The sequence below is a fragment of the Mya arenaria genome, chromosome 7 (genome assembly GCF_026914265.1).
Source record: "Mya arenaria isolate MELC-2E11 chromosome 7, ASM2691426v1".
Lineage (NCBI taxonomy): Eukaryota > Metazoa > Mollusca > Bivalvia > Myida > Myidae > Mya > Mya arenaria.
Window position 1 is genome coordinate 18,388,998 of NC_069128.1, and position 26,802 is coordinate 18,415,799.

The window sequence follows — 26,802 nt, forward strand, 5'->3', positions numbered from 1 at the left end:
TCGGTCTGGGGAATGTTTGATTAGCCGACCGGTTGCTATAATAATTTCAGGTAATTCAAGTGCAATTTGTATTATTTTTTCAATATTTCATTATAATAGTGCTCCATTTTTATTTTAATACTAACTATGTACGGGAAAATAGCGCGGATGTGTTTTATCACGTAAAGTTTCAACGTTTTCGCTGTGCGTTTTTGACCTGTTCAAGTGTTACGAAACAGGTGAATCACTAACAACATGGGTGGAGATTGAGAATTTTCTGGTGGGACATGTGCGGACCTAGAAATGAAATAACTCTTAAAACAAAAGTCCTTGTATTACTATAAAGGCACCAGCTATTGTGTAACAAAGATCTTAAATTGCTATTAGGCATTTAGTATGGAATTATGGTCATTTTGTAATCTTTCCCTTTTGTAACCCACAAACTTGGTTTGATCGTAATTATAGTGTTAGTCAATTCGTAACCGTTGAAAAATCAAATGGCCATATATTACTGTTTTAAATTTTTTGCAAACAAGATTTGATGTTGTTTACTTTCCAAATACCTAGTAACATTGTATTTATGATACAATTTCTAAAACCCTAGACACTGTTCTAGCATACCATTTTCTTCTTCATTCATTTTAAGAATTATACAATATCAAATGATTTTTCTTTTCTTTTTTAAAACAAACAATTTTTTCCAATATAAAGTTTTTGAATCATATTGCAAGTTTTCAGAAGTGGTTTTATAGCCAGTTGTGTGCCGGGACATGAAGAGTTGCTGAAATTGCTGTATAAAATCCCGAATTTGAGCAAGTTCGAATAGCATGTAGAGCTGCATTAAACCATTTTCTACAAAGTGCTGAATGCAATGTAAAAAAGAATGAACTTAAATAAAGTATATTAAACTGGCAATTTTTATATAAAGTGTTAATTCATAATTGTAATTTAAAAATAACATTTAATTCTACTATGGAAATTCTTCAATACAGTGTTATGAAAGTCTGGTTTCAATAACCTCATTTATCTATCAATATTTTGCCCCAATGGGTTGGGGGTGTTGATATTGGGACTCCAACCAATGGGCGAATCACAACAGGCGAGGTTTGACAGGCACGGTTAGACTGCCACTTAAAAAATAATTCTGGGCTATTTTTTGTTATCTGGAACAGTCATGCAAATACCATAACGGGTAAAAACCCTTAATACAAAAGATAGGATTCAGTGGAAAAATGTCAAAATCGCAGCCGAAAAAATTTAGGTTGGTGAGGCATTTATAACATCTATTGAATCTTGAGAAAATAAAAAAAGACTTAAGAATTAAAACATAAGTTTGGATGCAGGCAATTTTTTTCCAACATTCTGGGGTAAAAAAGTGCGTCAAAAACATCATTAAATAGGTAGGTATTCTGGGTATTTTTTTGCTCCAGGGGAGGGATACAGTCAATTTGCAGTTTTTCAAATCACTTGAATGTTCCCTCCATCCCTTATGTTCAACCTTTGCTGTACTGCCTTTTCAACTGGGACAGCTCCCCTATCATTAATCTTAGCTGTTTACAACTCCTTTTTAACAAGGCCGTACAGTCTGCCAAACTGCGTTGTATAGGTGATGGGTATTGGGCCAATTTGGCGCAACATTTTGGCCTGGTCCATTGGACAGTCATGTGACAGGAGTCTATTTTTACCTCATACTATGTTAAAAAACTAACTGTGCTTTGAAAGAATCCTGATTTAAGTACTTTTGCTTTCGAAAGCTGTTTTAAAATTGAAATGTATGCGACCCTCTATACATATTGCTTATAGACATAGCATGTATAAAGTCATGTCAATACATACCTTAAACTTAAAACTTGAATATTTTTTTAATATATTATTCAAACTAGTCCCTTGAAATTGCCCACAGTAAGCCAGACTGCCAGAGACATTCAAAGCTAAGTGCTAAACATTTATTAAATTAATTGTTTAAATACAAATCAAATTGATCAGAGCACCAGATTAAGTGTGAAACTGCGTAAAAGACATCAAAAAATATGAAAAACAATAATTTTTAAACGGTTGCATAATTATCATAGATTGTTGATTTAGTATAAACACCTATCTAATCAATGATAGTGTGTAATGAGGCCAAGGATCATTCTCGTCCACCAGAGTGATGATGCTAATCGTACCACAGTTAGATTAATCATGATCAAACCTCTGATGAATGGGAATGTCAAGGATATAATTAAGTAAAATTTACGGATTGGGGCATAGTCATATACTATGCAGTGCTAATGTCCCTTGAAGAATATTACTATTTTCTATTTTGCCAGGGTAGGTCACTTCGTATAAGTCATTTAATCACTGAAACTGGTTTTGGTTCTATGCATCAATTCTTATTTACTTTTTCAATTAAACAAATTATTAAGATTATTATTAAGATTGATAATACTAACCAAGCACTTAATGATTATTAGCAGTCGACTCATGCATTCTTAAGTAGGGTGATTTAAATTGATCATCATAATTTTTGTGAAATAAAATAAATTTATAAAGTTTGATTTCTTTTGCTTATTTTTTGTACAAGTAAAATAAGGTACATCAGATATTCAATGTTTGATTAAATCTAATTTTGATGTAAAGCTTGTTTGCGTTAAAACTTTCTATTAGTTTAATGGTTAACATTGTTTACTCTGTGTTATAAATATGTGTACAAAGTCATCAATATTTGCTTGTTGTTATAAATATTGCTTTCTTTACTAGCTACATATTTGATATTTTGACCCAGCTTTGATGTATTAAATGGACAATTAATAACCAGTCCATTTGATACAAAGTCAGTGAAGCATTGCTTTCAGTTTAAGTATAATTTACAACTTGTTACACTTGGGGCGTTCCTACCAATTTCGGTTCAAATTTCAGGTCCATTTCCAATGCTTAAGCATAATTTTTTCCCCTAATTTGAAATTAAATTCCCAGTATCTAGACAAAAATATAACCTGGTATGTTTTAATTATTTCATGAAAAAATTGGACGCCCAGACCACTTTTGCATGGAAGAGTTTGTTTATATATATAAAACGGTTAAACCTGACTTAGTCTAAATAAAATGCCTTCCATAAGAGCGTTTTATGTGCAAAATCCCATGTTATTCTGAGCAAAATCCCCTGGGAAGCCTATGTCATGCATGAATATACATGTACCCTTGACAATGCTAATAGCTTGGCTATGTACACATGTTCTTATGTACCAAATTACATAAACTTGTAAATCTTGCTAGATCCACTGTGTAGGCTATTGGTTTTTCTGCAGTAGAGCATGAAAAGTGATTATAAAAAATCTATACTATATACCAGTAAGTCATTCGATAAATATAAGTTAAACGTGTGCAGTGTCATTATACTTTTAACGGATAAACAAGTAAACAATTTGATAGATTTGGTTACCTTAACCTTTATTAATGATTGTGTTGTTGTTTAATTTCTAAGCTGATTGGGATATATAAATACAAGTAAGTAAAAAAGATATTAAGTTTTGTATCTACATGAATAATTTGATCATTACGAAATATTTAATATTGTCTTTAATTTAGAACATACCACATCTTTGTTGAAAAAGCGAGATTGTTATTATTTGTGGGTTGAAAGCCAGAAGATTCCAAGCTGTATTATAATATATGTTTTGGTATCTTTAAAGATGCACTCTTACACCCAAATAAGATGTACAACAATTAATACAATTGCTTTAATTTTCCAAAAAGGAAATAAATATCAAAAACAATAGTTCTTATGAAGGATAACGTGTTTAATTTGAAAGAAAGGTGCATACACATGGTATTTCTACATTATGTGACATAAGTTGATAACTGTAAATCTTTAAGCATTCACCAGTCATTTAATATTTCAGCTATCAAATACATGGTTACAATCTTGTTTTCAGTAATTAATATTTTCCATATTGGCATAAATGCATTATTTAGTACATATAGTTAAAGGTTTAACACTCAAAATTTATATGTTTGTTAATACATTTGTATGTGAATGTATTGATTAAGTGTCACATTTAAGAATTAAACCTACATACTATAATGTGTTTGATTGTGGAAAACACTTAAGTCTGTCATTCCAATGCAAATAATATGTATGGTAGATTGTCACGTTTATATACAATGTAAGGTTCTCGATTTTGACCTGTCTGAATGATAGATTTTAGTTGCAACCTCGAAATCTTAAATCTTTAGGAATGTCACGCTTTGCAAAGTGTTAAATTTCGTCTACTTCCTTATCATGGCTATAAACTATTTTTTTTAAGATTATAATAATATTAATGAAAAATAATATTAATGAAATCGCACTTAATCGTAACGTTTTCTGCATTACGCCTTTATCAGAACATATAGAAACAATCTTAACAGGAAGTTCATGGTAATTAAGATGGCCCATGATCCCAAATGTTAGTGTACAATATCTTAAAAGTAGAGGGATGATAATGTTTTTATGTGTGTGTTTTTAATAAGATTATTAAATTTTGTGCTGGATTGAGTTAATTTTATGCAACTATTCTATTCAGCAATACATGTTTAGTTAAACTATAGAATTTCACATAGTGCAAATGAGAACCTAGGCCTAAATTTTTATTTGTTTCTCGGTAAACCGACCCCATCTAATTAAAACTGCTGATCCTATTAAAAAAAATATCAAAAAAAGAAAAAAAGGGTCTCCCACCATAATCATTTATTTTTAGACATAAACTCCTTAATTATTGACAGAAAAAACCTCCCCATCAACAGTATATGAGTGACATATACAAGTAAAAGTGCTGTTTGCAAGAAAATAATCTTGACATAAAATATAATATTTTAAAAACCAATGAAAAAATTCCCTACCTACCCTACATGTACCTAGTAAATTTTGGAGATGTTACCCTAAACAAACTATATTTTTAAGGCCTTAGATGTTACCCTAAATAAATTATATATTTTTTTGGCCTTAGATGTTTCCCTAAACAAACTAGTTTTGGGCCTTAAATGTTACCTGAAACAAACTATTTTTTGGCCGTAGATGTTACCCTAAACAGACTATTTATTTTAGGCTTTAGCTGTTACCCTTAACAGACTATTTTTTTAGGCCTTAGCTGTGCCTGGTCATGTCAGCGTTGTTTTGTCAGAGATCAGAGTAGTATCCTTTTCCATTATACAACCATGTGCTATTATAAATGACAAGTTTTATAATCCCTTTTATCAATTGAATGGCTGATTGACAATTGAAATGGTCTATGACGTATTTGTGTCTGATATCTGAATTGTACAGGGCTTATAATGGTATTAAATGGCATATTGTTTAAGTTTTGAATGTACTGTAATATTTTGGTTATAGGCAAATATCACTGAAATTGATTTTCCTTATGTAACTTACAGTGTAAACAGAGCTTTCACTGTAAGAGGCACAAGTTCTGTTTCTTAGCTCGACATTTGGAAGCATAAGAAGAGCTATCCTACTCACCCTAGCATAGGCGTCAGCATCACCCATTGGTTAAGGTTTTACATGTAAGCACATGATGTACTGCATTGAAACTTAATAAAACAGTCAAGTATGGTAACTTGATCTGGCATATAATGCAATTTTTGTTCCTTTATTTTTGGTTTTAGAAGTTCTGGTTAAGGTTTTGCATTTAAACTTATTTTGTAGTGATCCATGCATGTTTCACTAAAACTTTGCAATCTTTAAACTCAAAAGAAGCAGAATAGTTGAGCGGGCTGCCTCTGCTTCTTGAGGCCATGATAGAATAACATTTGTTATGTAACTTGTTTGAAAGTCATGGGCAAAAAGCTGTGTCCATTGATTTACTAAAAATATATCTAGATAAATCAACTATCAGGGCCTTAAAATATTGTATCAGTGTTAGTGAATTACTAAACAGCTTATCCACGAGACTGTCATAACTCCATTGTAACAATAGGGATATTTACACAACTTCATATTAGGCTGACAATATGTATCAGTTTTTGTTTATTTTTGGTCTTCTGAACCAGTAAGTGGACAGACTTGGCTTAATTTATCTTTGGAGGTTGTTTTGCGCAGGCAGTTTTCTTACAATAAAATCAGAATCTATCCAGCAATCCTGTTGGCAGAAACATGAGTGAAAACACTAAGCTTAAAGATAAGATCATTTTCTTAACAAATAAATCAGAATCTGTCCAGCGATCCTGTTGGCAGAAACATGTGTGTAAACACTAAGCTTAAAAATAACATAATATTCTTAACAATTAGATCAGACTCTCTGTCCAGCCATCCCATTGGCAGAAACATTCGTGTTTACACTAAGCTTAAGGAAAATATACTCGTAATTGATTTTTTTCCCCTCAATTAGTTTAATGATTTTTAAATCTTCGGTCATAATTTCATATTTTCTTGCATGAATATTTTGTGTGGCTGCGGAGAAACTGGGTGGGCTTGTTCTACCATTGTCTACCATCGGTTGAACATATAGTTGATATTTTCACTCTATAGAGGGCTGAAATCCATCTTACTTTTTATCTTATGCATGAAAATATTAAGAAATGGCTTTTGTAAATAACTGTTCCAATATTGTACCTATTCAAAACTATATGCTTTAATTTCCAGGTCACCAGCTCTTTGTTATGTTTTAATATGTTATGCATGTTTGTTATTCATGTTGTGAAAAAGGTCATTGGGCTTATGTTTCTTGTTAACATAAACCTGACTTCAAATAAATCATATATCAATGACATCTTGTAAGAAAACCAGACAACTGTTATCATTCCATTGCCGGTTTTAGTTTTCCCTTTTAGGCGTTTTTGGGTATTGAAGGAAAAGTAGATTATCAGTTTGATTCCTATTCCTATTGCTGTAGCTTCTCTTTTCAGACCGTTTTCGAAGGTATCATGGGTAAAGGAGGGCAGAAACAGGAGAGACAGGTTCTACCGTGGTCGGAAATCTCTAAGCACAATTCGAAGGAAGATCGTTGGCTTGTGATTGGTGGAGAGGTGTACGACATCACAAACTGGTCAAAGATCCACCCTGGTGGTCCACGTCTCATCGGGCATTACGCTGGACAGGATGCTACGGTATTATCAGATTTTTACGACTATTTTTGCAATTTTGGTTTAGATTAAACTTAATTTATTTTGCAACGGTTGTGAAGAAAGGTATATTAACTTATACTAAGTCACTTTCGTCAGCACGGTATTGCGAGAAAGTGTGGTCTTGTGTTATGGGGAAAACCGGAGAACCCAGACAAAACCCACTTGTCTGGCTGGGTGACCACCAACCAATCTCACAATTTTGGTTTGTTGGTTAAATATCTCATATTGGCAATTTTTGCTAGTTTTTATGCAAGTTCCTGTGTTGGAGTCGTAATGGCTGTTTGTCATACTTTTTTTATGAAAATATTATTTAAAGATACATGTATTCTCACAGATGAACTGTTTTGACAGCTTTTTTTTATTTTTTGTGTTTTAGAATGAGCCAATTTTTGTGTAAATGTCTGAGGAACAGTGATATAAGACTGCTAACAAAGGATCAGATTGCAATAGTCATATTTACATTTGAAAATTGAAGTTTTATGGCTAAAAGCGTTGCTAACGCTTTAAGAAAAATGAGTTTTATGGCATAAATCATCAAATTTCTAACATAAATAAGAAAACAGCGATCTGATATTGTGTCACCAGTCTTATATAACTGGTTTCCAGATATTTACGCCAAGATTGGTTCATTCAAATACAAAATTGAATTTAAAAAGTTGTCAAAACGGTAAATCTGTGAGAGTGCAGCATTAAGCTTGATTGTGAACACAGCTGAAAACACAAAACAAAATCCTGAGATGTAAACTTCAAAAGGGTTTTTAATTGCTTGGCTTTGCAGGAAGCGTTTGGAGCTTTCCATAAAAGAGAGGAGGTTAGGAAATATCTTAAGCCGCTACATATTGGCTCAGTTGCCGAATACAAGGACAGCGACATCGACAAAGATTTCCGCGATCTCAAGCAGATTGCCATAAAAATGGTAAGCTGAGTAGAATTGTTTTTCAGAAAAATATGACACATCACAAGAGCTTTAGCCTAAGGTTTATGGTTTGTCAAAAACGATTTATGGATTTTTATCATTCCATTAATTCTGTGCTGACAGTTTTTTCATATGGAAGCAGTAGGCCAAAATTCCATCATCGCAGACACAATTTTTTTCATGGACACGGTACAGGCATATTTGTTAAATATGGCCATGTTGGAAAAGTCAGTCTCGAACCCCCTTTGTAAGAGGAACCTTGTGCAACAACGCATTATTTCTTATTTCTATTTTTTTATTACCAGAACTAATGTTTGAGAACAATTATTTACATGTTTTTCATTATGGTCCTAGGCTATGTTTTTGTTTCCGGGACAGCTGTCCCCAGTTCTATACTTTTTGTACAAAACTACATGCCTACGTTATTGCAGGAGTATTTGAGTTACATATTCTAATAAGGGGCTCTAAGCCACATTCTTATGTTGTACATTTTGGCTCATTTGATACTGTACACTTAGGCAATGTCATGTTCATCTGTTCTTCTAATCCTGTTTGCCCCTAGGCCTAAAGAAACAAAACTTGGTTTGGGTTACCCAACCCTTCCTACGAAATAGGCGCCAACCCTACCGATTTTTTAGTCCATTGGTAATTTTTGTTTTTACAAAAAAACTGTTGTTTTTTAGGTGTGTGTTTTAATATGTAGTTTTAAACCTTGAATGCTTAATAGATCACATTAACACCATTCCCAAATGATGACATAAAGCCTAATAAAAAATACATCACTACTCTACTCGACCCGTTCTTGAAAAGGCTGTAACCCTAACCAAACCAATACATTTTTTGGCCTTAATTAAATGTTTTTGTTATTTCAGGGTCTGTTTGAGCCGAGCTACACATTTTACACACTTATGTTAAGCCAGATCATACTGTTGTACGTTATGTGCTATTTTACACTGTACATATTCGGAGTGTCTTGGACAACTGTCATTTTATCCCTGGTTTTCCACGCCATTGCACAGGTAAGATACACTTTCACATGTTGGTGATTTTTAAATGTGGTATTATTCAGGGCTTTCTAAATTAAAACCTGGAAGAGGCCTGAGGCATTATAACAATAGCACATTATGAGTTTTTTTAATATTTTAAAAAAGAGAAATACAAATTTGGGGGAGTTTCATTTCTTAAAATGTCCAATACTTGGATATTCGCGAGGCTCGAAGTATTTTGCCTGATTCCTGGGGTATCAAGGCAATGGGTTTCAACTTTATTACTGTTTTACTTATACTGTCTGTTTATACCTTAATGACCACAGGTGTATTGAAAAATTGGCTTTTTTTCACCTAGGCTCAAGCTGGTTGGCTTCAACATGACTTCGGTCATCTATCCGTGTTTAAGAACTCTGCCTACGACCACTTTTTCCATCAGTTTACCATGACCTTTCTCAAGGTAAGATATTATAGTATTGGATGAGATACTCTACCTACCACGCATCTTTTGCAGATATTGCTTTTCGCCACGATTTTCCTTTATAAACTGTTTAATCTGTTTAATCTAAAAAAAAAAAAAACGTTAAAAAACATATCACACACTTAGTTCATTACCATAATTAGGCTCGTGTGAACCACCCTCATAGAGTCAACACTATACTCAGTTCTGCAAGTGTTAATAAATGGTAACAAAGCTTGTTGTTTTCAATTTGTTGAAGGATTTTTTTTTGCAATATACTTAACCCTCAATCAATACACTTATTCTTGACAATGATATAGCATAAACATAGATAAATACATTACACCCTAAATCGGTTATGTTACATATCGCCATTGAAAATGACTCGGGTCAAAACGCGTTCAAAGTTCACAGCGCATGGTTGAAGGCCTTCTTGCCTTGTTTTTTGTGGAAAATTCTCCAAAACATCTATTTTTAACCACCAATAAAAAATATCAGATAATTAAATGTGTTTTTGCAAAAAAACATGTGTTTGGTAGCGTACATAAAATTATGGTAGGAAAGATGAGTCATACTGATATGTTAAGCAAGATCCATAATTAGAGGTTTATACATGGGGTAGCTGGGCTGTTGGGTGATAATTGGCCCGAGTGACACCGAACGGCCCGAGACGAAGTTATTATCAAATGTTTAAATTAGAGCTGTATTGTTTATAATTGTTTTAAAATGAGACAGAAATTGTTATACTTTGGCTTAAAGTAGTTTATACTTTATATAAATTGATGAAATGCTCATGTGTAAATATCACAATATTTTTATAACTACTATCCTGTGTTGTGTTTCAGGGCGCGTCGGCAAGTTGGTGGAACCACATGCATTTCCAGCACCACGCCAAGCCTAATGTGGTATGTACGCTTTATGGCTGATACACTTATATAAATATATGTGTTTATGTGTAACATAATGGCAAGATGGTGGAACCACAAGCCTAATGTGGTATGTACGCTTTATGGCTGATACACTTATATAAATATATGTGTTTATATGTAACATAATGGCAAGATGGTGGAACCACAAGCCTAATGTGGTATGTACGCTTTATGGCTGATACACTTTTATAAATATATGTGTTTATATGTAACATAATGGCAAGATGGTGGAATCACAAGCCTAATGTGGTATGTACGCTTTATGGCTGATACACTTTTATAAATATATGTGTTTATATGTAACATAATGGCAAGATGGTGGAACCACAAGCCTAATGTGGTATGTACGCTTTATGGCTGATACACTTATATAAATATATGTGTTTATATGTAACATAATGGCAAGATGGTGGAACCACAAGCCTAATGTGGTATGTACGCTTTATGGCTGATACACTTATAAAAATATAAATAATGTGTTTATATGTAACATAATGAAATGATGGTGGAACCACAAGCGTTTTCAGCACCAGGCCAAGCCTAATTTGGTATGTATGCTTTATGACTGGCCTGAACACCTTAATAATTTGACTGCTTTCACCGTCGTATTTATTTCTATCATAAGCAATAGTTCTTTTGTCTTTTACAAATTGCTGTGCACATCTGATGGGGTCAAATATACCAGCTACCATGTGGCTATAAAGTCAGCTCTAAGGCAGAAACTGTGTTAGAGCAGAAATATATAGATCTGCTAAGTAGCACATTTTATGTTCAACAATTTATTCATGTTTTTACTGATAGAACTACATTTTGAGTTCATGTATCTTAGGGTAATCTCAATTTGAATGACATTGTATGAAGATTATTTGATCATGTTTCAGATTGGCAAGGACCCTGATGTAAGGCTGGACGCGCTGTTTGTCGTAGGGGATGTTATGCCAGTTGAGGTACGATATTTGCACCTGGGTAGGGAATGCATTATAGGCCTTACAAAAAATATCTTTGGTTCAGGTTACCTGGCCCTACCAACGAAATAGGAGCCAACCCCACCGTTTTTATAGTCAGTTGGTAAAAAAACAAAAAAAAAACAAGTGTGTATTTCAATATGTAGTTTAAAAACCTTTAAAGCTTTTTACAGAAGATATCTTTAACACCATTCTCCAATGATGACAATTAAATTCTTAAATAAAGCCTTATAAAGAAAAGAAAAAAGCGCCTACCTACCCTACCTGTTTTTGTAAAGGATGTAACCCTAACCAAACAATATTTGTTTTGGCATTAGCGTTGTGCGACATTGTGACACAAAACCTCGCCATACATCATTTAACTATATTATGACATCATAATGTTATCGTATAACGAAAGTTGAGTTTAGTAACAAACCTGACTCAACCGCAAAGTTCTTACTCCAAGTCCAATCAATGATATTACTCTGTCCAATCAAAGACATTTAATTTGGTTGATTTCGTTGAATTGCTAAGACATGACACAACAATATTTATAGCTTCGAGTAAATTTAAATGTTGAAAAATTTATGTTGAAAGAAATAACATATTAATGTGAGTTGTTTTGAAAATGAGTAACCTACAATCACTTATAATGTGACATAACTTTATATTTGTGTGTGTGAAGAAGATTTTTATACAGTTTATATTATCAAAACATGTCTTTTAGTAAATTTAAAACTCAAAAAGTAATTTGCACGTACAAATAATAATAAAGTATTATTCTTTGTATATGGAAACACATCTTTTAGTACATGAAAAATTACAAAAAAGTAGTCCAAACATGCACAGAAAAAAAAGAAGTCTGCCACCTCCATTATTATTGTCAGTATATCAATACATGTGTTTCAGTTCATGTAAAGAAGTCCGCTGTTGTCAGTATACATGTATCAATCCATTTCTTACAGTACATCTGAACAAGTAGTTCTAAAAGTAGTTCTATCATACATATAGAAATAAAGTAGTCCACCACCTCCATTGTTGTAATTGGATGTTGCAGGTTGCCAAGGAGAGGAAAAGTAGCATGCCCTTCAACCACCAGCACAAGTACTTCTTCGCATGTAAGTTCACTTAGTTTGCCACCAGTTTGAGAATAACCAATTGTTTGAAACTCTGATAAGTTATCTGCAGGTTATATTTTGGTTAGTTTGCACATGCAAGCAATTTCATTGGCCAACAGTCATTATTGGATAAATATTGACCAATCAAAAAACATTTTGACTAACTTTTCACAAATTATACAAAAACAAAAAAAGTGAGTTAACCTTTGGTTACAAGGGACAAGATGTTTCAAGAAATTGAGGCTTGAGGCCTGGTGATGATGAATATATACATTCTCATGTCCAAATCTGAACCCAGACTCATACAAGCACTATTATTGCATTACAAAGAATCATCAAAACTTAACTAGAAAGAAAGTTACAATGAAATGATTTGCAGTTTTGCCACTTGAAATTGTTTAAGACTTAAAACTGTTTGTTATCATGGCTCAAGGTGTTAACGGCACAGAATCATACTTTAGTCTGGTTCCTATGTAGAAATACGAACGAGTGTCTTCCCCAATCAATTTTGTTACCAGGTCTTTTTTCGATAGACCAAATACACATGTAGGTGACCTTGTTGGAGCAATAGAACAACTAGCCTTTTCTATATATATCAGACTTTTTTTCACCTATCATTGTTTTGTTTTCAGTGGGTCCCCCGCTGTTGTTCCCTGTATATTTCCAGAGCATATTGTTCAAGTTCTTCATCCAGAGGAAACTTTGGGGGGTACGTAAGCTGTTCTCTCCTAGCCTCATACACAGTAATCTTCCTTTAAAATAAGATTGTCAGATTTTCCATGCAATACGAAAAATAGCTTGATTTCAGCTACACCGCTTCTTCGGTATATGCAATTTATTCTGAAAGGCAGTGGTCGAAATTAACACACGCCCGCACACTAGCCTGAATTTTATTAAACAGGTCTTGTCCAAAATTTAATGCTTACGGCTTGTCCATCCCAAAATCTAATTTCAATGACTGTAAAAGGCACATAAGGACATGCTCATTTTTAGCTCGACTATTCTAAGAATAAGGAGAGCTACACTACTCACCAAAGCGTCGGTGTCGGCGTTGGCGTCACACCTTGGTTAAGGATTTGCATGTAAGCACTTTTAAGTCATTATCTCAGCAAATGAATCATGTATTGCATTGAAACTTTAGATATGTATTCCCTACTTAATTTTTCAAATAAGATAACACTAATTTAAGTATAATGTCTTTATTATTTGACTTAGAAATTCTGTCAAGGTTTTGCATGTAAGCACATATAGGTTAATATCTCACCAACTCACTTGATTTATTGAGTTGAGACTTAATACAGTGATCCATGCATGTTTCGCCAAAACTATTAAATTCTTACAATGAAATGCGGCGGAATAGTCGAGCGCGCTGTCTCTGTGGCAGCTCTTGTTACGTGTATGATAATTCATATATATGAAATAAGTAGTTTCTAGTAGCATAATGCCACTTTAACAATTCTAAAGGGTTAAAAAAAAGTGTTCATTTCCACTAAATGGACAGAACCTTCTTTATTCCTCCCGACCCTACTCCTTTTTGGCCCTAGTGTGGATTTTATTTCTCATAATATCAGACAATTAAAGATCATTTCATGTTTTCAAATTTCAACAGTATTGAAATATCCTGATATAGGTCGATTTGGTATAGAAGCCTGCCTTCACCCCTCCCCAACCCCCCAAAATAAAAAAATAAAAAATAGAAAAAAGACTTACCGTATGCAAACCTGCCTACCCTATTTACGATATATCTTTTAGATGTAAGTGGTAAAAAAAATAATTGTTTGGCCCTATAAGCCTTTTGCCTGATAGTGAAACATGTCAAAATAGAGAGCATTTTTCAAAATTTTGTACAAGGGTTCTATAGAATATAAACATAAATATTTAGATATATACACACGTGATTCTAAGAATTAATGTTCATTAAGCAGAAAATTGCTGCTGTAAAAAATGTACAACAAAATGTGCATACTTTCCTTTATCTCGTTTCAGGAGATGGCTTTATGCCTGACATATGTATTCCTATTTTTCTACCTAATGGTTCCTTTCCTGGGAGGCTGGTGTAGTGTAGCATTCTATTTTTCCTCCCGGTAAGTATTAAAAGTGCTTTTCATTCCTATTTTAGACTACACATGATGTTTGTGTTTTGTTTTGCTTATATTCTAGTCAAGAATTACATACGTATGTAACAAAAAAATTGATAAGTAAAACAAGTGTAACCAGTCTGAGCTTAGTAGCAGTTACTGTTCAAATAAATGCTCAGCAGTAACCAGTCAGTACCTAAAGAGCCAAACATTCACATTGATGGCCTAGTCCAATTTCTGTAACCAGTCGATGACATTCGTAGTTCTAAAGAGCATGTGCAGTTTGCTGCAGTGACCAGTCTATAGACTGGTTGGCAGTAACCAGTCAGTTATGTATTCTAGGTGCTTTGAGAGCCAATTATTCACTTTGATGGCCCAGTCTAGTTCTAATAACAAGTTGATGAAATGTGTAGTTTTAACCAGTCTATACAATATGTGGTAGCAACCAGTCGTTGGAATGCTTGGCATAAGCCAGTCTGTTACATTCCAAGTGTCTTAAAAATCAATCGATTGCCAATCTAATTCTTTTAACAAGTCTATGAAATGTGTAGTTGTAACCAGTCTATGCAATACTTGGCAATAACCAGTCTATGTTGTATTCTAGGTGTCTTGAGAGCCAATGGTTCACGTGGGTAGCCCAGTCTAATCACATACCGATGAAAATCAAAAATGAGGAGAACAATCCCTGGCTTCGCCTCCAGATTTACGCGACCTGCGACATCACGCCCTCCGTCTTCAATGACTGGTTCACTGGGCATCTTAACTTCCAGATTGAACACCAGTATGTATAATTATCACCATTCCAGTTTTATAATAAATAGTCATTTAATTTACATTCAGATTTTGATTTTTGTCAACTGTTGTTTGTCGTACCAAATTTGTTTCGGGTAAGCTATAATTGTAAACAGACTGTACTAATTTTAAATACATCATTGTGAGCACTCGCAGATAAAATTTATATGCGATGTACAGTATAGATAAATTTATATGCGATGTACAGTATTTCAACATTTAGCACAAACATGTATAGTAAATATATTCTTAATTGTATTTGTTCATTTTAAACAACAGTATAATGGGGAAAATACATCAAAATGTTTGATATTCGTGTTTTCAGCCTGTTCCCAACGATGCCTCGTCACAACTTGTACAAGATTGCTCCCCTCGTGAAATCCCTGTGTGAGAAACACAACGTCCCGTACATTGTCAAACCCCTGTTGACTTCCTTTGTGGATATCTATAAGTATGTAAACTTTTCATGATCATTTTAGCTCATTTGATTTTCAAAGAAAAATAACGAGGTTTGGTTGTAATGTTGGTGGGCATAAAATCTTCATTAAATGAAGCGGTATTGGCACTGTATTTTAAGCATATTTTTCTTACCGAGTGAATTATATACTAGAAAAAGTGCACTTTTTGTGGTGAAGCACATTTATTCTTCACTAAAAGCCTATATATTTTGATATTAAAGTGCATAAATGCACATTTTTTCTGTGTTTCAAAACTGCACTTTTTCTGTGAGGGAAGCGCATTTTTCATTTTTAGCTTGACTATCGAAGAATAGGTGGGCTATACTACTCGCCCCAGCGTCGGCGTCGGTGTCTGGTTAAAGTTTTAGGGCAAGTTGGGATTTTTACTTTTAAGTCCAATACCCTATATTCAATTGACTTAATACTTCCCGCAGTTGTTCAGGGCCATCACATGATGAGGTTAGATAACTCCATATTATTCTTTACACAGATTATGGCCCCTGATTGACTATGGAACTTAGGTTAAAGTTTTAGGGCAAGTTGGAATATTTATTAATAACTTCTATATCCTTTGTTCAATTGACTTAATACTTCACACAGTTGTTCAGGACCATCACACAATGACAAGGATAGGAAAAGTCCTGGAAAAGTCCTTGAATTCGGCATCAGTCCTGGAAAACTCCTTGAAAATGACATTGTCAGAAATATCCTTGAAATGTCCTGGAATAATAAAAATTTCCCATGAAAATTTATAATTCTCCTTGAAATTGGTCGAACAAACACTGTCTATTCAAAATAATCATGAATATTTACATTGCTGACCATCGGAAGTCAAATTTCATCGACGAAATAGACGCCGTAAAAAGCGCCGTGATTTCCCGGTCTTAAACCCATTTTTTAACACTGCCTTTATAGTGCCGCGCGCAGAATAGCATGTTTCCAGTTGTTTACTTCCGATAATCCGATAAAAATGTCTTCGCGAGGAAAATGTGTGTTTAGAAGTGGTAGGCGAATGAAAACTATAGACGATGGCTTCGTTCATTTAAGGCCGACAAGATAAAAGCGCTTTGTATTGTTTGCGATAAACTGTTTGACATATCAAATATGGGAGAAGCTGCACTGAAATCGCATGCGAAGGGAGAAAAGCATGTAAATAACATGTCGAGGGATCAAAATAACAATGTTTCATCAAAGATCACTTCATTTTACACTCCTGAAAAAAATATTTTAAGTCCTGGAAAAGTCCTGGAAAAGTCCTGGAATTAGATGATGACAAGTCTGTATGAACCATGAATGAGGTTACATAACTCCATATTATCCTAAATACAAGTTATGGCCCCTGATTGACTTAGGTTAAAGTTTTAGGGCAGGTTAAAGTTTTAGGGCAAGTTGGGATTTTCACTTAAAACTCCAATACCATTCATTCAATTGACTTAATACTTCACACAGATGTTCAGAGCCATCACATAATGAGGTTAGATAACTCCATATGATCTTTTATACAAATTATGGCCCCTGATTAACTATGGAACTTAGGTTAAAGTTTAAGGGCAGGTTGGGATATTGTTTAATAACTTCTATACCCTTCATTCAATTGACTTAATACTTCACACAATTGTTCAGAGCCATCACATAATGAGGTTAGATAACTCCATATGATCTTTTATACAAATTATGGCCCCTGATTGACTATGGAACTTAGGTTAAAGTTTAAGGGCAGGTTGGGATATTGTTTAATAACTTCTATACCCTTCATTCAATTGACTTAATACTTCACACAATTTTCAGGACCATTTCCCAATGAGGTTACATAACTCCATATCCTTAATACAAGTTATGGCCCCTGATTGACTTAGGTTAAAGTTTTAGGCAAGTAAAAGTTAAGGGCAAGTTGGGATTTTGATAAAAAAAACTTCTATACCGTTCATTCAATGCACTTAATAAAATTCAAAATTATTATTTCCGACCATCTTACAACAAGAAACATAACTTCATTTTAACCCTAAATACAAATTATGGCCCTTGAATGTTTTAATTTTTTTTAAATTTCTTTTGAAAGACATTTGTATATTCTTAACCACATTTTCATAACGGGAAATCAAGTTATTTGAATGACTTGCATCATTGTTCGGGTGGGCTGGTAGGAGGGCAGCATCAAAGTCACCTTATGTATCGAATAATTTTAGTAAGGTTTGACATAAAGAGACCAAACTTGGTATTATTACATCGTTATTGTATTCTAAGTCAAAGCGGCGTAGTCGAGCGCGCTGTCTTACGACGGGTCTTGTTCTGTGTTCAAAGCGCTTTTATGCACTAAGCACATTTTTCTGCGTTAAAAGCACATTTTCTCTGTTTAAAGAGCATATATTTTCTGCATTTCACATTCACCGCTCAAACTGTCTTTTCAAAATCAAGTTAATTAATTTATTTTTTCAGATCGCTGAAATCCTCCGGAGAACTGTGGGAAGAGACCTACAATCAGTTTCACGCAACGTAGATACATGTAGATGGCTGTCCAATCATCGTAGCTAGAAGGCTGTCCCACTGTTGTTCTGTCTGGTGATCTCTCTATGGTGTTGTTTGAACTGGAAGCCGGCTACGTGCTCTGCTGAATTAAGGAAAAAATGAACTGAAAATCGAATTTGGGACGTCTCTTTTAGGTTCTTTAAGTGTATCTTCTTTTGGTTAACTACCGTATGTGATAATTTAATTATCTAAAGGGGAAGGGGTGGGGGGTTGTGGGTAGATTTTAGATTCTTGAACCATCCTATATCCAGCTGAAGAGAGAAAATCCTTAAAAAAGGTGGTTTTTGTAAAGATTTGTGGTTTAAACATATGTATTTTTGAGTGATATGACATGTTGAAACAAAATCGAAGGATGTTTATAAAATCTTTATTGCTATGTAAGTTAAGTCATTAAATTTATGTTTTTTTTTTATTGGTGTCAGTAGTTTAAACGATATAGGATGATTTTTAATTACAATTATTGTGAAATCTATTCTTCTTAATTGTAAAATATGGGCTGCCCATTTTCTCCCATATTTTCAAATGTTATCATCGTCTTTTAGATGGTTTGTGTAGTGATGGAAATGGAACTTCTCTTCTATATTCACTTTGCCTGTAAATTGTTCAAAGATTCTTGTGCTTAGATTTTCATAATTTACTTTTTCTTTTCTGTGTTTTCATGAGTTGATTTTTAATGCTCATTTTTTTCAATTTTGTTATATTGTTATTTGAGATTTTGTTGTAAATCATGTTTTGAGTCGGACAATTTTAGTTTAAGTTCTGTCATTTTTGGATCTTGTTGCATAATATTAAAGGGACCCTCCTACAGAAGTCTTGTCGGCAAAACAACAACACAAATTACAAAAAAGTTGTTGTTTTTTTATAATCATAAACAAACACCTAATAAAAACTGATTATTACTCTTAATTTGTTGATTTTACTCCACTCATTATCAACTTTTTAATAGAGTTATGGAGTCTTTTCAGCAAACAAAGTATTTCGTGTAGTATTTTGAAATATAGTTAAGAACAGAATAATTGTTATAAAAAATTCTAATGATGACTTACATAATTATAATTGTTATAAACAGTTTGTTCAAATTACACAAAAAAAAAATAAAAAAATGTCTGGCCTTTTAATCTGTGAGATAGTCCCTTTAAATGGTAGATCTAATATTTTACTGAAGCTAAGATCATGAATTTTTATGCTGTTTTCTTCTGAGAAATATGACATCATAGTTTTCTTTGTCTAAAAAAAGAATTGCGACATCCACCCTGTGACACGATTTTAATGTCCATGTTATTTTTAAGGCAGTTTACAATTCTTTTTATAAAAAACATAATGGACATGATTCCAAAGACTGATAGTTAAATTGGTTATTTTAGTTCAATTGTTTATTTTAAAACCCATTTCTTTTGTCACATGAAGCAATTATATAGTTACGTATACAGAAAAAGTGCTAATTTTGAGATTCTAAAAATGTGATACCTGTTGATTTGAGTTGTATCTGTAAATCCATCTTTGTATTTATTTGCTGTATCTGGTTACATATATATCAATGTTGTCACCATTTTAATGGTTTTCATATACTGCTTGGTTATCTGTTTTGATGTTCGTTGAAATGTTGTAAGCCACTCGTCAATTTAATTGGCAATTTCCAAGATTCTAATGCACCCTATGTAACATAGTTGCAAGATTCAAGTTTTTTTATAACCTTAATTTGAAAAGGATTTTTTTTATAGTTTTCTATATGTAAAAAAAATATATCAATTTTATTTTTACATCGAAACTGCAAAATTTAAGCCTTAAATAACTGGTTAGCGTATATTGTATATACTGATGATGTGATCATGAATACTTGTTTTATTGTTTGATGTCTACTTAACAAGTTATGACATGACATATATATTTATGCCCCCTTTTGAAAAAAGTGGGGTATATTGTTTTGCACATGTCGGTCGGTCGGTCGGTCGGTCGGTCTGTCTGTCTGTCGGTCGGTCGGTCGGAATACCAAATGGTTTCCGATCAATAACTTGAGAACGCTTTGACCGAGGGACCTCATACTTGGTATGTGTATTGGTCATCACCAGCAGATGAACCCTATTGATTTTGAGGTCAGTGGGTCAAAGGTCAAGGTCAGTGTGACCTTTACATGAAAAACGGTTTCCGATCAATAACTTGAGAACGCTTTGACCCAGGAACCTCATACTTGGTAGGTGTATTGGTCATGACCAGCAGATGAACCCTATTGATTTTGAGGTCAGTGGGTCAAAGGTCAAGGTCAGTGTGACCTTAACATGAAAAACGGTTTCCGATCAATAACTTGAGAACGCTTTGACCCAGGGACCTCATACTAGGTAGGCTTATTGGTCATGACCAGCAGATGAACCCTATTGATTTTGAGGTCAGTGGGTCAAAGGTCAAGGTCAGTGTGACCTTTACATGAAAAACGGTTTCCGATCAATAACTTGTTTTTTATTGTTATGATGACTTAACCATTTAATGGCTATTTTGTCTTGAAATTTGTTGGAAAAAACACTAGTAAAGATGTTATGTTGACTTCATTTTGTGAAGTCAGTGTAATCATATTATATCAGATTTATCAACAACACTTCTGTCAGTATATCCAGTAAAACGTGATCAACTAAAAAAAAAATAACAACATGTCAGATTACCTATCCAACATAAAACGTGTCAACGAGAGTTCATGATCACATGATCAGTATTTACATTACACGCTTCCATATTGAAGTAACAAGGTGCTTTACCAAAAAATAGAGAAATAAACATTTTTTATGTATTTTTGATACGAGACGTCCTCAGCGAAAATGAGTCCTGTGAAGGAAAAAGGGAAGTATAAATTTTTGCACAAGCCTTATACGCAGGCATTCAAATATATTTTTACATATTTTTTTAAATGGTTATCGTAAGGAATGCTTTAACAGTGCGCATTTTTGCAGGTGACATCTCAGTTGTACACATTGATGTTTACGCAGTTTTTGTGTTATTGCATTAGTAATGTATTGTAACTTGTAAGCGAACAAATTCTGTATTTTATTCAGATAACTTATAAGATGGAAGCTTATCGCATTACTTTGCTTGTTTCAAGTTTAAAACAACCATAACGTATTTTCTTACTTTCTTATATTACGCTTGTGTTATTTAACTTGACATTGACATCATTTTGTCGCACTGATTAAACGCAAACAATTTGCTGAAAAATGAATAAAGTGTTCTTTTTAGGTGAACCATAACGTATTTTCTTACTTTCTTATATTACGCTTGTGTTATTTAACTTGACATTGACATCATTTTGTCGCACTGATTAAACGCAAACAATTTGCTGAAAAATGAATAAAGTGTTCTTTTTAGGTGAAAATCGTGATATGAGATAAATATTATCTTACATTTGTTGCCAAATTGTGACATGTGATAAAAATATTCTTACATGTGATGCCATTCAGTTTATGAAACTCAAGACAGGATTATTATAAAGCATGGCTAAAGGGTTGCTTGGGAACTTTTCCTTAACATGTTTCGTAGGTGTTTATATTTAATGGCATAGCATGTAAAAAATTTGATCTAAATGAAATAATGATCGAATGTTAAGTGAAATTGTTTTTTATAGATTTCTTACAAAAATGTACTATAATGATCGAATGTTAAGTGAAATTGTTTTTGATAGATTTCTTACAAAAATGTACTATTGTGATCGAATGTTAAGTGAAATTGTTTTTGATAGATTTCTTACAAATAGGTACTATATTTTACTTATGTAAATTTACAATGTTTATCATATCAAATCAAATATCTTGCCTTTTGTTGTGTACTCAATGTTGTTTAATTATGGTCTGAACAGAACTGTCTTTAATTGCACTGTTGAAGTTTATTGCGGTGGAAAAAACTATGCGAACATTCTCTTTTAAGAAGAGTTTGTTCACACATCTTTTCCTTCTGCAGTACTTGTATGTTTCCACAGCAATATTGTGTGTTTCATTGTAGTTAAGTAGTTTTTCACGTGTACACCGCACGTCTTCCTCCTAGTTTAGTTATCAATTCTTTGCATGTGAAAAAACAAAGCGTCTTTAAGATTTATCATGTATGTTATAACTTATAAAGCGTGACAAGCTAAAATAGGTCTCTTTAAGTGAATATGATATGAGCAGGATAATGACATAAGCAGAAAATATAATGTTAGATGGAAATATGACACATGGAGGAAATAGGATGTAGGCACTTATATGACATAAGCATGTAATATGACGCAAGTCAGAAATATGACATAAGCAGGAAATATGACATAAACAGGGTATGTTATGTAAGCATGTAATATGACGTAAGCTGGGATTATGGTGTCAGCAGTGAATATGACATAAGCAGGAAATATGACAAAAGCAGGAAATATAATGTAAGCAGGAATAATGACATAAGTTTGATCCAGATACCCTTGTTCCCATGTTTTTGATTGATAAATAATACCTTTGAGTGATGCTGGATTATTAAAAAAGTGTATTATTAGACCAATTTCTGCTTGTCAGAGCCGTTATGTGTTGCATGGATGAAAGTTTGAGTGTATTTCTTGTATAAAATTTGTGCTCTACAGTATACTGATTAAATTTTGTGGGCATTTTGTTTCAATTATCACGAAAATAGGACCTCACAAATTTAGAGTAATATACAGTATGTTAAAGAATTGAAATATATTTCAAAATGATGATTAAACAGTTTCACACTGTCCCATTTACTTATGGTGTGAGTTTTTGTGTATTGATTTTGAGTCAAAGATTAGGTTAGAAGAAACTGTTTTCATTTGACATATACCATCAAAAATATGTAGATTTTCTTGTGTTATTTTGCACTGCCTTTGATATTGTTTTTTGTTTTTTTTTTCTCTCAAGATGATTTTTGCTTATTATAATCGTGCATTATTTTTCTACTTTTTCATGACTTCATTTAATCTGCAGTATATTTTTTTTATGGAGGGAAAAAATGGAATTGAAATGATTGCTTAAGATATCCATTATATTGATATGGAAATCCAGTAATTTGGTTAACTGAATCTTTCAGGGGCGTACCTAGGCGTATATATCAATTTTTACTCCCCAAAAATGAAAGGTGCCTAAATCTCGAAATAAAAGCTACAGGTGTGTATTTAAAAATTTGTGAAACTTTTTTAACTTTAAAGGTTAATTTAATTTCACTGGATGTTGGCGTTAAGAATGCTTAAAAATGATTCTTTCATAACTGTATTCTTCGAAAAAATACCATTGGAATGGGCAACCCCACTTACTCTATATAATGTCTTGATACCTAACCAACAACTTCCTTACATATGAATACTTTACTTGAATAATACCATGCTCAAGTAATTGGAGCTTAGTAGTCAAAATGCCTCAGGTACGCCCCTGTTTAACATGGATAGTATTAGAGGGTGTGTTACATTTTTTTATGCTGAAGATCTGTCTATAAATGACATAAACGTTTTTGGTGGAGTAAATAATAGGACTATACAGGGTCTTTTGCCTCTGTTCATTTTTTTTGTTGCAGGCTTTGGGACCAGTTTTTACACACCGGTGGAAAAATATACATACAATGTACACTAATTGTATTCATTTGTAATTTGTCTTTTGATTAAGATTTTTGTTTACATTTTGATATGGGGGTGATTGTTCAGAAAACATGTACTGGGAAATCTTGTTAAAAATACTTCAGATCACAAGAATATCCATAATAGTAATGAATAGTGGACAAGGGCAATTTTTCCAGAGTAGAGGCCATTGGCATCTTGTCCCAGAATAGGGTCAAGGCCATTTTTTCCCAGATTAGAGGTCAAGGGCATCATTGTCCAAGTGTAGAGGTCAAGGGCATCATGTCTAAGAGTAGAGACCAAGGCCAATTATTCCCAGAGTAAAGGTCAAGGGCTTCTTGTTTCAGAATAGAGGTCAAGGGCATCATTGTCCAAGTGTAGAGGTCAAGGGCATCATGTCTAAGAGTAGAGACCAAGGCCAATTATTCCCAGAGTAGAGGTCAAGGGCTTCTTGTTTCAGATTAGAGGTCAAGGGCATCATTGTCCAAGTGTAGAGGTCAAGGGCATCATGTCTAAGAGTAGAGACCAAGGCCAATTATTCCCAGAGTAGAGGTCAAGGGCTTCTTGTTTCAGAATAGAGGTCAAGGGCATCATTGTCCAAGTGTAGAGGTCAAGGGCATCATGTCTAAGAGTAGAGACCAAGGCCAATTATTCCCAGAGTAGAGGTCAAGGGCTTCTTGTTTCAGAATAGAGGTCAAGGGCATCATTGTCCAAGTGTAGAGGTCAAGGGCATCATGTCTAAGAGTAGAGGCCAAGGCCAATTATTCCCAGAGTAGAGGTCAAGGGCTTCTTGTTTCAGAATAGAGGTCAAGGGCATTTTTTACAAAAGTAGAGGTCATGGGCAATTTATTTTTTCATATATTCTGTAATGGAGCTGATTCTACCAAGGCAAATTAACATTCATGTGATTTATATTAGCCTTATCTTTATAAGGCCATCCTTAAAATAAAACCCTATGATTGTTTGCAGTGTGCTGACCACGATTTTCATTTGGTCAGTAGGTTGGGAAATTTCTTTGATAACTAAGGAATGTCTTATCGTTATACAAGAAAATAAATTAAATTAAAGAAACTTTACCTACCTGAGGTGATAATTTTGGGCTCATGGTTTATGGTGAATTGCCCCAGATACTGCAAACAAACCATTTTTAAAGGATGGCTTTACTATTGTTGCAAGTAAAGCTTAGTAAGATTGCCTTCTTTCTTTTGAAAACTTATACAACTTTGTTATACTCATGTGCTTTCTCATTTTGTAGCCATTCCTTTCAATAAAGTGTGCTGTTATATTAAGCCTTTGAACAAATTTATACATGTTCTGTTTAATTATTTTTTTGTCATAGATGATGCAAGTAAACTATCAATGTGTTGTTCACCTTTTGGATTATGTTAATTTTTTTATCATTTAAACAAATTAATACTTTTCATAATAAAAAAAAAAATAATAATAAAAAAACATCTTAAAATAAAAAAGTGAAAATAATAAAACATGAAAAATTTCATTTGATAAGTAATGAAATTAACGTTTTGGTGGTGGAAGTGAATTTATTTGAAATAGTAATCGTCCTAATTTACATGTATAACTATTTCTCTTATATGTAATTCAATTATATAGTAGGGCATGTCATATCCATATCAGCATATCTTGTATAAGCATGAATGTCGCGTGCATTGTGATATGAGTTTGAGAAAGTGATATGATCATGAATGTAAAAGTGTGATTAAGTGTGATATGATCAAACGAGTGATATGATTGTTAGAAAAGTTCGGTTTTGTTTCCAATCAATTAGATAACATATATTGAAACAATAAAATATTTTCTGTGTGTCAAATTAAGTGTCTTACATAGGGAAGTAATTTTGAACTGTTGTTTTTATATAATGAAAATTCTTTAACGTCTGACATATAGAATCACACACTGTATCGTTATAGCATCTGTAGAATTCTTTATACGTACCCTGCTTGTAGGTGTATAAATAGTGTATTGGAACATGTTTACCATATTTTTCAACCCATTTCCTTTAGGTAAGGCAATGTTTTCTATTCATGAACAAAATGGTGTTTTTTTAGATCAATGTTTATTGTGTGCAAATCTGATCAAATGATCATCTGGCATTGAAACAAGCTATTCCACAGATTCCTCCTGTTGCCGCATTTTACATACCACTGTTTTTTTCCTGGATAGTTCAGCTCTCAATTCAAAGCAATGAGAATCGGAAATGATCAAATAAGATAATCTGGAAAAGTTTCGTTTGCCACAATGGTTAATATATTTAATTAAAACAATGAAATCATGAACCAAACTGTCCAGAGGTTTTTTTTAAGTTTGCCTGGATGAGTTCAAGTCAGTGACTTCCAAATCAAACGATCTTAAAATTGGTCATCCGGATCCAATATTCGGGTTAAAAACGGTATCTGTGAAAAGGTGAAATGTTATGCAATGTACTTGTTTAGTTTTGTACAACTTGCTGACACCTTTAGGATGATTGTGTTGATAATAAAAGTGTATTGTCCAGAATTTCTTTATTTTCTTTATTTTTTTATGCGATGGTACAGTGCCGTTGTCTGTACATCTATAAACAATGGCTTGTGATTGCAATACAGTATTCAATTTTGATTGTGTCAAACTTATACAGTACAGCCAAATCCGACAAATTAATTTTCTGAGGGAAACAACTTTGTACAGTGAGTATTTATATTATAGTATCTTTTCCCTTTGTAAAAAATTATGGTTCATTAATTGCTTCCCTTTGAATGATAGTGCCAGCAGAGAATAGGCCCTTGTTGGCCTCTTGTTTTTCCACAAAGGAGAATGATGATCAATGTGATATAGAGCTGCAAAAACCGTAACGGGCTAATTCACGCTCATTTGCCCTCTAATCGGTGCAAAAAAGACTCAAATTAATTTAGAATATATGTGAACAGGCGCGCGTTGGTATCCGATTACGACGCCCATGTTTTATTTCTT

General features: G+C 33.4%; 1 protein-coding gene across 2 annotated transcripts; it reads left to right on the plus strand.

Moving 5' to 3' along the window:
• Positions 1–26,352, plus strand: LOC128240074 (acyl-CoA 6-desaturase-like). 2 transcript variants are annotated; one of them, XM_052956562.1, is made up of 13 exons: positions 1–50; positions 6,844–7,044; positions 7,841–7,978; positions 8,851–8,997; positions 9,323–9,424; positions 10,270–10,329; positions 11,235–11,300; positions 12,358–12,418; positions 13,051–13,127; positions 14,405–14,502; positions 15,101–15,277; positions 15,614–15,739; positions 18,183–26,352. In XM_052956562.1, exons 2-13 carry the CDS (start codon positions 6,862–6,864, stop codon positions 18,241–18,243), a joined length of 1,296 nt encoding a protein of 431 aa, XP_052812522.1. In that variant the 5' UTR covers positions 1–50; positions 6,844–6,861; the 3' UTR covers positions 18,244–26,352. The 2 variants fall into 2 exon arrangements, with proteins under 2 accessions (XP_052812522.1, XP_052812523.1); XM_052956563.1 differs by lacking the exon at positions 1–50 and adding an exon at positions 3,339–3,468.
• Positions 26,353–26,802: the final 450 nt, after the last annotated feature.